Source organism: Gopherus evgoodei, chromosome 1 (assembly GCF_007399415.2).
Source record: "Gopherus evgoodei ecotype Sinaloan lineage chromosome 1, rGopEvg1_v1.p, whole genome shotgun sequence".
Classification (NCBI taxonomy): domain Eukaryota; kingdom Metazoa; phylum Chordata; order Testudines; family Testudinidae; genus Gopherus; species Gopherus evgoodei.
Genome location: NC_044322.1, coordinates 27,365,079 through 27,378,053, shown reverse-complemented (window position 1 = coordinate 27,378,053; position 12,975 = coordinate 27,365,079). Strand labels below are relative to the sequence as shown.

Genomic DNA, 12,975 nt, shown 5'->3' with positions numbered 1-12,975 from the left:
GAAGTAGTTAGAACATTTGGGTTCAATAGAATTAGTAATACCAGCCCTACATATGGTACAAAACCAGGGAAAGCATAAGGCTGATGGTAAAAGCTTTTCCAAACACTATTTTAAATGAGAGCAGGTCATGTAATTTTCTTATCGTTTTCCTTCTCTCCCTTCAGGCTGTAACGGAGCAAAGTATGAAGCATATGGAGTTCCTGCTTAAAAATAAAAGGAGAGAGAGAGAGAGAGAGAAAGAGAGAGGTACTGTGTGACTAAAAGCGGAGTGAACCAGGCACAGAAGTCTGATAAAATGTATCCTTTGGCAGGAAGGAATGAAAATCCATCAACACTGCATGGAGTTCTATGACTGTACAGTGAAACCTATTTTTAAAATAACAACAAAAAAGCTATTTAAAACAGAAAAAAATGAAATGTTCTTTATTATGACTACAGATTATATATATATATATATAAATCAGTCTAACTGTATCTATCATGACTGTTTTAAGAATGACTGTTTATGTGTGGTTTCTATTGCAAGAGTGGGTGGGTGAGGTTCTGCAGCCTGCAGCGTGCAGGAGGTTAGACTAGATCAGTGGTGGGCAACCTGTGGGCCGCACGCGGCCCATCAGGGTAATCCACTGGTGAGCTGTGAAACAGTTTGTTTACATTGACTGCCCACAGGCATGGCCGCCTGCAGCTCCCAGTGGCTGCAGTTCGTTGTTCCTGGCCAATGGGAGCTGCAGGCAGCTGTTCCTGTAGACGGTCAATCTAAACAAACTGTCCTGAGGCCCACCAGAGGATTACCTGACAGGCCGCGTGCAGCCTGCGGGCGACAGGTTGCCCACAACTGGTCTAGATGATCACAATGGTCCCTTCTGACCTTAAAGTCTATGAGGCAATGAGTCTACAGATCAGTGAACTATGGCTCTAATGCACATAATTAACAAAGCTCAAAGGCTGACCCTATGAATGATCCCAGAACTATGAAGGCAGATAGACTTTGGCATTATCACTTGCAATCCTTACAATGTCCCCTAATGAAAAGACAGAAACCAGAACGAGACGTGACTAACCTATTCATCTAATTATTCCTACATGCAAATGGTAAAACTGTAAGGTCAGTAGATGCCAGGGATAGATGTAGGCAGGGATAGAACCACGGACTTCTGAAGCTTACTGCATGATCCTCTTCTACATGCACTAAAAGCCCCATAGCTCTTAGCCAAGGCTGTTGCAGACTCATCAGTCTCTGTATGATCTAGGTGCCACTTGAGGGGGACAGAGCACCACACTAGCAGGCATGGGTTACAAAAGCATGGCTGGTTTCATTTAAGCTTGAAAACAACTACTCTATATGATTAACAGCCTATTTACAAGCAGGGGCGGCTCTAGGGATTTTGCTTCCCCAAGCATGGCAGGCAGGCTGTCTTCGGCGGCTTGCCTGCGGAGGGTCTGCTGATCCCGCGGCTTCAGTGGACGGAGGTCCAAAGCCACAGGACCACTGGACCCTCCTCAGGCATGCCTGCGGGAGGTCCACCAAAGCCGCGGTACCACCGGACCCTACAGGCAAGCCGCCGAAGGCAGCCTGCCTGCCGCCATCATGGCGACCAGCAGAGCACCCCCTGTGGCTTGCCGCCCCAAGCACGCGCTTGGCGTGTTGGGGCCTGGAGCCGCCCCTGCTTACAAGTCACTTAACTAGGGTTACCAGATAGCAACTGTGAAAAATGGGACAGGGGATGGGGGGTAATAGGCACCTATATAAGAAAAAGTCCCCCAAAACAGGACTGTCCCTTTAAAAATGCGACATCTGGTCACACTACACTTAATGGAAAACAAAACAACCACAAATGATGGCAGAGAAAATCCTCAAGTGTTCAGAAGTTGAGATCCACTTGGATGCTTACTCCCAGCCCCATATTTGTCTCCCACCCTTCTCCCTAAACATGTGTCCTCTCCCGATTTGTCCCTCCATCTAAATAGTTCAAAATAAGCTTCCCTCATGTTCCCTTTCTGCCACACACAACTTGCTTCTCCATTCCCCTAGTCTCTCTATAAATTGCATTTAAGCTCCCAAAGTTTTGGACCCTTGCATTTCCGAGAGGTCTAAATAATGTATTGATTATGTGGATAGTGTTTTTTGGTAAAGAGACGATTCTCAAAACAGAGGCAGTAGCAACTGGTTTCTGGTTCACTATGCTGTCTATAACAAATTTACCATTTACTTCAACTTTGTCCAAAGCTCTTAATTGGTTTATTGACATTGCATGCCACAACCAGGAATGTTCAGGGCTTCCCCAGAGGCGCACACACAATTCACTGTGATATACAAGGAAATATCCAGAATACACTGGACTGGAATACAGCAGCAGTGATCCAGCAGACACAGTACAGGACTAGTAGGATTTCATTGGACTTTCAAAACAATGGAACTTGTGAAGAATTTATAGTGAAGAAAAGGGGACAGAGAGGGACGGCGTGAGAGTCCTGGTAAGAGAAAAGAATAATAGGCAGGTATGAGTCTGCAGCACAATGATGTGTGATCCTGTTCATAAACCAGCAGTCTCCTGGGAGATCATGGATCAAGGAGGTTAGAGGACAGAGAGCTGTATAAAGCAGAGGACACAGTGTAATGGCCTAACACTTGAAGTAAGTAAAAAAGGGCTGGGCATCTTATCTGAAGTTTTCCCAAACTAAAAAAATAATTTTGTTCTGAATGAACAAGCTCTCCGATTGGGAAAAAAAATATTGCACTGGACTAGTGGTAACTGCCAACAGAGACGTCTGCAAGAGGCTATAGAAAGATACTTGTTTTTTTAAATTGCTTTATTCCTGATGGTTCCTACAGAATAAACTTGTGGCTTTAAAAGTTCTTACCTGCTTCACTGGTTCTGATCACTCGAGATGGTGCACTGGGATCCCCAGTCCCAATTTTGTTGGTTGCTACAACTCTGAATTCATATTCCACCCATGGATTCAGTTCTATTGCCACAGCAGATTCCATATCACCACTTATGTTCTCTGGAACTGTAGAGAGCAAAGACAATGTGTAAATCATTAACTCACCTGAAACTTACGTGTAATATGCCAGTGGTGCATGGAACTGAATTTTACAATATTAAAGATCACTGGAGGTAATGGAAATTAATTGCTCAATATTCATCAGTTATATATACACAAACGTTTATTTAATGCTTCTGAAAGATGGCTGATTAACTATTTGGAGACAGAAATCCTCTCTTTATCCACAGTTACAGCAGGGACAGCCACATTGCAGGCATGTTGTTAAGTGACATCCAAATGCAATTTTTAAATTTGGACCTTTGACTTTTTTATCTTATTTTATAATCTTATTATATTTTTTTTATCTTGTATTTTCATCATCATCCTCTGCAACTGGTGTAGGTGGTTCCTATTCTCTTGAGTCATGAGTTTTGCTCAGCCTACTCATATTATGTTAAAAATCTCTCTCTCACCTGTTTTTACAGTCTGCCAGCCAAGTGAAAATGGGCTACGTGCTTGTAAGTTGTATGTGGAGATAGGGCTGTGGTTGTCTGCCCCAGGACTCCAGGAGAGTGTCGCCGTTGTTTCTGTAATTTCCTCAACTATCACTATTCCTGGGGGACCAGGAGGACCTAGAAATAAGGTGGAAGAATAAGAAGCACTGCACTGTCATGCCAATTCAGCAGCACTAACACAGGATACACGTGTTTCCATAACATGATGCAGTTCAGTATTCATGAAATACATAGTTAAGATGCATATCACTGAAGTGGTTGATTTCTATGATTTCTGATGACAAATTATGATTATATCTATTTTTGTAACGCTTCATGAGGGAGAAGCAATTAACATGTCAGAGTGATAGCTGTGGAATTAGAAACAGGCATTTAAAAAAATCACCAATTACTTTATTCTTTAATTTTTTAAAACCTAAGATAAATACAAATAAAATAGCAACCTTCAAGAAGCATCTAAGGTTAAACTAAACAGCCATATGTTCTTTTCCTCCCTTATAACAGCCTTGCCCCATCTACCTGCAGTCTTTCCTGCTCTGCTTCATCAGAACTCAAGTCCTGATCCAGCAATTGCATCTATGGGGGCAAACCCTTATGCGCATTAAGTCAATACACAGACCCTATTGCTGAAGGAAGGCTCAGACTGTAAACTCTTCAAGGTAGTGATGATGCCTTAAAAGCCCACAACATGTCATGTGCTGTAAAAGTAATAAATAATTATATGAAATTAATAAATATAAAGCAATTTCTGGATGTTGTAGAGGCGAACACCACAGTTTGTTGATATGACAAATGAACCATGTTCATAGTAAAACTAGGGTCAACAGGTGTCTTGAAAACCACTAAGTTTTGATAATCACCAAATCAAGAATTTAATATATATACTGTCTCACAAATTCAATCATTCCCTGCATCATCTAATGGCTTGTCTGAATGTTTTTTGTTTTTCATTTAAGCTAATATTCCAAAGGATATTGTTTGTTACAGGGTCCAGGGGAAAAAAACCCCAAACAACAAATTTGTTTTTCATCTCCTGAGAAGTGAAAAATATTTTTTACTGTACTCAGCTGCAGACAATCATAATGAATTCTTTTTATTTGCATATGTTATCTGATTAATTAAGATTGCTAACAGAGATGAGTCAGAACCAAAAACATGGATATGAACACCCCGTCTTCTCCAGACCTCAGTGTTACATATTAACTACCATACTGGATCAGTATTCTCTCTCCAGCAGTGTTGAGAAACAGATTCCTCGGAGGAAGAGGTATGAATCCCACAGGAAGGTTAGGTTTAGTATGCAGGTTCTGGGTGGTGTTGATGGTCTGTGATATACAGGTCAGACTAGATGATCTGGTGGTTCCTTTTGCCTTAAGCTCTACGCTCTATGTGTAGGGAAATGTGGAATAATCAGACCCCAACATAAATCTTATCGTGGTCTCTTATAGTTAGAGATTGGCTTACATTCTGAAGCACAAGGTTTAAGATTCCTTCTTTTTGTCCTAATTATGACACATCTGAATATTCTTGATATCCATATAAATATCTTTCTGAATCTTAAATTCTTGGTTTCAACAACTTCCTGAGGCAATACATTCCACAGTTTAATTACATGTTCTGTACAAAGGCATTTCCTTCAATTGGTTTTGAATATCCCACCTTTTAATTTCATTAAATGTAAAACAAAGTAATTCCTGTTATAATCAGTCTTGCGCCAAGATTTTCTATCAGTATGTATGTAATCATACATATATATTGGCTTCTTTTGGCCCTTCAGAGGGCAATAATGAACCCTGCTTGAACTGATGCTAATAACTCTGATCAAAGTTAATGGGAAAGTCAAAGAATATTTTGTACCAAGTGGATTTGGGGAATAAACTGATGAACTCTAGGTTGTTTTGAATTTCAGAGAAAAAAGTAATAAACTGCATAATCTTCTCTTGCCCCTGAAATAAGTTATATTACAAAATATTTGTGATAATGAAATATATGGAAACTATGTAATTTAAATGAAGCATTAGAAAACATGGCAATCCTGTAGTGTCACCTATTAAATTATCTGGGCATTTGACATTGTAAGATATATATTTTTGCCTTGAATTCTAATGTGTAAAAAATATAGATATTGCTCAGTATTTTATTGCAAAAGAAAAATAAACCAGTTAACTGGACACTTCAGAGAATTCAGAGCCAACACACTATGTGACTGGACTCCTTCAGTAGCACATGGAGAAATGCCAAGTTACACCCAGAGTGATAAAAGCAAGGGCACAAGTGGAACGTTACGCCTGAGGACTTAAAAAGGTCTGGAAAATTTTGTAGCTGTAAGTCTCGTCTCACCAGGTGTAGTGTTTTGCAACCACAAACTAGCTAGTATCACTTGACTTTACATTCCCTCTGATATTTCCATCAACAAAATAAAACTTGTATGAATTATGACAAAATAATTACAATCAGGACTTTGCCGTAGTTCAGTCCCACCACTTCACTGTGAAGCTGTAATTTTATCCATTAACCATATATGTAGACTAAGGCGTAGTCACTCCACACCAGTCACTCCACATCCTCGGATTCCCTCCCCTGCCTTTATACTTGGTGTCAAGCCCAGTCTTTGGACTCAGTGCTTCACAGAGCATTTTCCCTTTGAACATTTTGCTGCTCTAACCATAAACAGGGCTGGACTAAAGCATAATACAAGGCCTCATGGGGCAGTGGTGGGCAGAGGACTCTGCTCTCCTTCTAGGGAGACAAGATGACAGCAACAGTGTCCCTAAGTACTTACTCCAACATCTGGGCATGTATCTGCTTAAGTGGACAGGACTCACTCCACTCTTCTCCTGCCACACACAGAGCCCCTTTATGGGTGGCTGTTGATCTTGGAGTTAACACCCATTGAGATGAATGGGGTGAGTCCATCCTTCCCCAGCAATTGCTTTAATCTATTTGCAGACTCAGAAAGACATTTTAGAGTTTACCTCGCAATCACTCTTTTAGAAACTTTTTATTTTTAATAAACGCTACTATTTTAATGTAATTATGTGTCTCCAGGAGCTGAAGCTCTGGGCACAGTATTATAGTGCCTATGCCCTAATCTTAAGCAACATTACAGGCCCTTTGTGATAACATTTTCCCTAAAGACTTTATATCTTTATGGAGAGAGTGAGTTTCCAACTTCAGTATTACAGCAATTATAACATGGTTCTTTACATGAAATGGGTAGAAATTTAGTTATGTCAATGTCACATGTTAAATTCTCAATACCATTTTGTTGTCCGAGTTCTCTGATGGTTTCAATACCTTCTAAATCATTCATAGTCATGACAATGTCTCCTTAAACTTTCTGGGGTGTATAGTCTCACACTGTCTGCAGGAGGGCTGTTACAAAGCATTTCCATTTTCAACATCAGGCACTTTTGAAAGGGGACTAATAAGGGACAAAAGCTTCGGTCATGACAAATGGATGACAGTTAGCCCAAGACCTGAGTGCCATGCAAATGTTTCTCATTTTGTGGAAATGCCATTAAATTTTATGCTCAGCTGTAATCATTTATAGTGTCAGCCAGATGGTTAAGTTAAAGATGCTTTTCACTCAAGGGTTGTATTATTGTTCATGATTGCTATAACTTTTTTTTTAAATTTAAAAAGTCAATTTAGGAGAACAAAGCAAGTCTGCTCATATGCTCCTCTCTAAACTTTGCTCAGAAAGCAGCAAAGAGTCCTGTGGCACCTTATAGACTAACAGGCGTTTTGGAGCATGAGCTTTCTTGGGTGAATACCAACTTCGTCAGATGCATGTGACCCCACGAAAGCTCATGCTCCAAAACGTCTGTTAGTCTATAAGGTGCCACAGGACTCTTTGCTGCTTTTACAGATCCAGAGTAACACGGCTACCCCTCTGATACTCTGCTCAGAAAGCGACTAGACATAAATGCAATATGGACGCATCTTTGTAGGGAAGCTTGCTTGGTGTGGAACATTCACTTATGCAGCTCCGGAATCAATAGAAACCCAGCATAAAGGACATTGGCGGATTACCTTCGGGCAACGCAACTCCTCAGTTTAGTTAAGGAACTTTGTTTTATTTTAGGGCATTTTGGAAAACTTGCTATGAGTTTTTTTTTTAACTTTAGGAATTATTCTATCCATCATCTAGCGAGGTTCTTTAGAGCTCCTACTGCCATCTGATGTTAATATGGGATTTCTTGAAATGACATTACCAATAGAAGTGTCTTAGTAATTCTGTTAAGCCTTGCCCTTTCCATCGAATCCTTAGACAAAACCTGCTTTTCTGATACGTAGTGAAAGGAAACAACAAATTAATTTCTCATAGCCTGTACTTTACTAAAGGCTGCTCTGCATAATTCTTATCTCCTGCATGACTAAATCGAGGCTACTCAGAACTTCTACCACTATCTCATTTTATTACTCTTATTGTTAATAAAATGCACTAAAATAGCACCACACATTTACATGGTATTTTACTATGCCCTTTTCCTGAAGACCTTGCAGCCTAGGCTGGCCAAAACAAACAGAAACAAGACACAGGGCAAAGGTTTGGTAAAGGAAAATTGTGGACAATATGGTTGGAAATATTCCTAGGAAGAAGCGGCTGTCAGGAGGGATTTGAAGGAATAGATCTGTGGGCAGTAAAGAGGAAGGACAAGAAGCTGACTTAGAACAGCAAGGCTACTAAAGGGAGACAGCATGAAACAAGGTAAAGTCGAAAGCAGTGGTGGGGGAGATGAAGGTACCAGTAAGTAAAGAGTCATGGGAGCACCAACAAGAGCCAGAAGGGGATGGAGGGTAATGAGAACAGAAATTGCAAGTGAGATCAGATTCCGTAGAGTTTTGAAGGTGAGAATAAGGAGCTTGACAGGAGACAGGTAGCTAATGGTGGGATTCTAAAAGAGTGGTGATATGTTTCAGAGGATCCTGACAGAAAGAGGAATTTAGCTCCAGCATTTCATTTAGACTAATGGGAAAGGAGAGGAGAGGAGAGAAAAGAAGAGCAGAGCAACGTGTACAGTAAATCCAGCTGAACAATGACCAAGTCTTGCTACTTAGTAGGGAATTTGGGAATTGTGCTGTTTCAAACCTGCCAATGCCCCTGGTGGGCCTGCAGTTTAAGCCTGGGAGGTAAAAAGGGTTGCTAGTGAGTTTACATGTGCTTCTGTTTCGTCAGCAGCAATTATTTCTAACTTTCTCTCTCCACACAGTACTATTTCAAGATCAAGAGATGCTGAACTACTATACACATGTCTAAGCTTTGGAACTGAAGACCCTAATTTATTAGGCAAAGGTGGTAACTTCCTCTGAGTTGAAGTTGCAACACAAAGTGCTGTTTTAGCCTCCCTCTATTATTTTGGTTTGAAAAATTGGTTTGGCCTGAAAATTGCTGGATTTATTCTGAAGACAATGTAAAAATTGGAAGGCGAAAAGCCACAATTAGCCTGCTTTGTAATTTTAATGTTTGTCTAGTTTTTCCATCTCCCTCCAGCTCAGAAATGGCTTATCACTACTCCTTCAAACCTTCCATAAAATAAAAGCTTAGTATAAATGCACAGCTATATTTGAAGAAAACTCATTGTAATAAAACAAAGTTAATTATTTTTGCTGTATATACTTCTGAATCTTTCTCCTATTTTAGTTAATGGGAGGCTTTTTGTGTCACTGAATTCAGTGTGCGTTGGATTGGTCATTATGGATGCAATTCACCTGAGTGCTGAGGCTCAGAACAAAGCCGCTATCTTCCAAATTAAACCCTTAGAGCAGGTGTTAATTAGTGCATATGCCTGGTTCTGCTCCTTTTGCATGGGTCAACTTCATCATACGTTTTTCAAGAAGCAGGCCCTCCACTGTAAAGTGGCAGCTTAGACAAAACATAAGGATGTTTATTTAGCTGATAGCTCACAAGGACCTTCCCTCCATTACTGCATATGGAAGAGGCTTGTGTTTTTAGAGCTAGATATCCCAATTTTTGTCCTGGTTCAACAAGTGTGAGCCATTTATTAGTGAGACACAGTAGTCTCCTATGGTTAAAGTTGTAACCAGAATCTCCTTCTAAAGCACATTTGGACTCATTTTGTAATTACCACATCATTTGCAAGATCCAAGCCCTTAAAACCAAGGAAACAAATGATTAAGCATGGGACCCACCAAGATAGAGGAAGAACTTTGTCACACTGCCAACTCAAGGCACAATCCTTCAATGATGTCCTATAGATGTATTAATGCAGTTGGGATTACAATTGAACACTCAAAAATCTACTCTAACTCCAGTGCAACATCTAAAATTCATAGGAGCCTATCTAGATGCAGTGAAAGCCAAACCCTTCCTCCCGCTACACAGGTTCAGCACCTTAATCATTTTAATTGACACTATTCAGATCAGCCCCAAGACCCTGGCCAGAAATTGTCTTCAATTACCAGGCACCTGACAGCAAACACCTTTGAAACAAGTCATGCAGGGTTCCACATGCATTGCCTTCAGGCAAGACTCAAAATATCAAACAGAGACAGATAGAACAAACTAACCTTGACAGTCAAAGACCATCTTGAATGGCAGAAAGATCCACAGAATATCTGCACAGGGGTCCATTCATTCAGCAACCTGCAACTTTGATATTGACAATAGACCAGGGATGGGCAAACTTTTTGGCCCAAGAGCCATATCTGGCTAAGGAAATTGTATGGCGGGCCATGAATACTCATGAAATTTGGGGTTGGGGTGTGGGAGAGAATGAGGGCTCTGGATGGGGTGCAGGCTCTGGGTTGCGGCCAGAAATGAGGAGTTCAGGGTTCAGGAGGGGTCTCTGGGCTGGGACAGAGGGCTTTGGAGGGCGCGAGAGGGATCAGGGCTGGGGCAAGGAGTTGGAGCCTGGCAGGAGGGCAGGCTCCAGTCAGCGCTTACCTCAAGTAGCTCCTGGAAGCATCAGCATGTCCCCCTCTGGCTCATATGCAGAGGCATGGCCAGGCAGCTCTGTGCATTTCCCCGTCCGCAGGTGACGCCCCTGCAGCTCCCATTGGCCATGGTTCCTGGCCAATGGGAGCTATGGGGGCCACGCTTGAGGCAGGGAGCAGCATGTGGAGCCCCTATGCATAGGAGCCATAGGGGGACATAATGCTGCCACAGCATATGCGGAGCAGGACCAACCCCGCTCCCCGGCTGGAGCAGGACAAGCCCCAGACCCTGCTCCCTGGTGGAAGCTCAAGGGCTGGATTAAAATGTATGAAGGGCCGATGTGACCCCGGGCCATAGTTTGCCCACCACTGCAATAGACGCATCCTTACTGTGCTGGGGGCTCAACTAGACAATCACATGGTTCTAGGCAAATAGTCCCCCTTAGAATCAACTCTACATATCAACCTATTGGAGCTCAGAGCCATCAGTAATGATTGTTCACATTTCCTATCATTGATTAAGGGCAAACATATAAAAGTCATGTCAGACAACATAGCAGGTATAGTCTACATAAACCACCAGGTAGGAATGAAATCACCATCCCTTTGCGCAGAGAAAGTAAAAATATGGAATTGGTGCATGGCACAGCATCATCTTGTCAGCAGTCTACCCCTGCTGGGTGTGCATAATACCACAGCATCCACTCTCAGCAGGATATTCTAACAGGAACACAAATGTGAAATGGGCCCTGTTGTCCTCCACAAAGTATTTCAGCATTGAGGAGTCCCCAAAATAGACTTATTTGCCATGACCAAAACCAAAATATGCTCTCAGTACTGCTCCAGATGCCTTCCTCTTTTACTGCAATACAGGTCTCCTTTACGCCTTTCCTCTGATTCCTCTCATATCAAAGGTTCTGCTGAGACTAAGAAATAGGAGCTCTAATGGCACACCCACCCTTTACAACATTCACAGCCATGAAAAACACAACATCGACTGTGAAATCTAGTCTTCCCCCAGTGAAATCTGGTCTTTTGTGTGCTTTTACCCTATACTATACAGATTTCAAGGGGGAGGCCAATGTTCCTCAAATTGGGGGTCCTGACCCAAAAAGGAGTTACAGGGAGGTCACAAGGTTATTTTAGGGGGGGGGCATCACAGTATTGTCACACTTACTTCTGCACTGCCTTTAGAGCTGGACAGCTGGAGAGTGACAGTTATTGGCCGGGGACCCAGCTCTGAAGGCAGTGTCCTGCCAGCAGTGGCGCAGAAGTAAGGGTGGCAATACCATACCATGCCACCCTTACTTCTGTGCTGCTGCCTTCAGAGCTGGGTGGTCAGAGCGTGGTGGCTACTGACCAAGGGCCCAGCTCTGCATTCAGCAGCGCAGAACTAAGGATGGCAATACCTTCTGTGCTGCTGTTGGCAGTGGCTCTGCCTTCAGATCTGGGCTCCGAGCCAGCAGCCACTGTTCTCCAGCAGGCCAGCTCTCAAGGCACTGTCGCTGCCAGCACAAGCACAGAAGTAAGGGTAGCAATTCCACAACCCTCCCTACAATAACCTTGTGACCCTCCCACAACTCCTTTTTGGGTCAGGACCCCTAAAAACACACCCTATAACATTTCAGATTTAAGCAGCTGAAATCATGAAATTTGCCATTTTAAAAATCCTATGTGAAATTGACCAAAATAGACCATGAATTTGGTAGGGCCCTAGATATGGGAAATCTCTTCTCACAAATCAGATGTCCTAATCCAACATGGGACCTTAACCTGGTCCTCAAGTGCCTTAGAAAGCCTTCTTTTGAACCCATGGCCACATGCCTGCTTACGCATCTGTCTATGAAAATGGCGTGCTTAGCGGCCATTACCTTGGCTTGGAGAATCAGGGAAATAGGCGCTCTAATGGTACACCCACCCTCCACAATGTTTTTTAGGGATGAGGTCACACAGAAACCACATCCAAAGTTCCTCCTGAGAATATCCCCTGCCTTCCACATAAACCAATTTATTCACCTGCCTACCTTCTTCCCAAATCTACACCATGACAAGAGAGAAGCACTGAAATAACTGTTTTGTGTGACAAATTGATGAATAAAATGGGAAAGTAGGGTAAGAACAGGAATACTTATGTTTTTTTTTTGACATGAGCAAAGGATATTCCAGGTCAGTATAAATTAGTATTTTATACAGTGCTACCTAAGAACAAAGGTGTCTTAGTAATATGTCATTGTGGTATCTTTACAAACTACTACTGGCCTTTTTCTTAGTTATATCATTGTACAGTTTATAATTTGAGTCATAACGTTACAGAGTATTGCTTCTAATGTACTATTTAAGGGCCGCAGAGACTGAAAGATTATACCTGTCATGCTTTGACAGCAAAGTTGTTCGAACAATACAGAAGATACCACCTGACATCTTTGCAGAAAGAGACAGCAGGTTAAATTGTAGTTGGAGAATTTAAATAGAGCAATCTGAAAGGAAGTTTGATCATTTGCAGCAGATGTGCTAGGTGATGGATGAATTACTGTGATGTTGTCTGTAATACAGCATATAATTCAGTGGTGTG

General features: G+C 42.0%; 1 protein-coding gene across 5 annotated transcripts in view; it reads right to left on the bottom strand.

The window, feature by feature from the left end:
• Positions 1 to 12,975, bottom strand: part of CNTN5 (contactin 5) — a 1,021,024-nt gene that overhangs the window by 60,345 nt on the left and 947,704 nt on the right. For all 5 annotated transcript variants that reach the window (XM_030560071.1, XM_030560062.1, XM_030560093.1 and 2 more), the window contains 2 exons: positions 3,462 to 3,620; positions 2,863 to 3,012 (listed from right to left, as the gene is read on the bottom strand). In XM_030560071.1, coding sequence (XP_030415931.1) covers positions 2,863 to 3,012; positions 3,462 to 3,620 — 309 coding nt within the window. The remainder of the gene's footprint in view (positions 1 to 2,862; positions 3,013 to 3,461; positions 3,621 to 12,975) is intronic.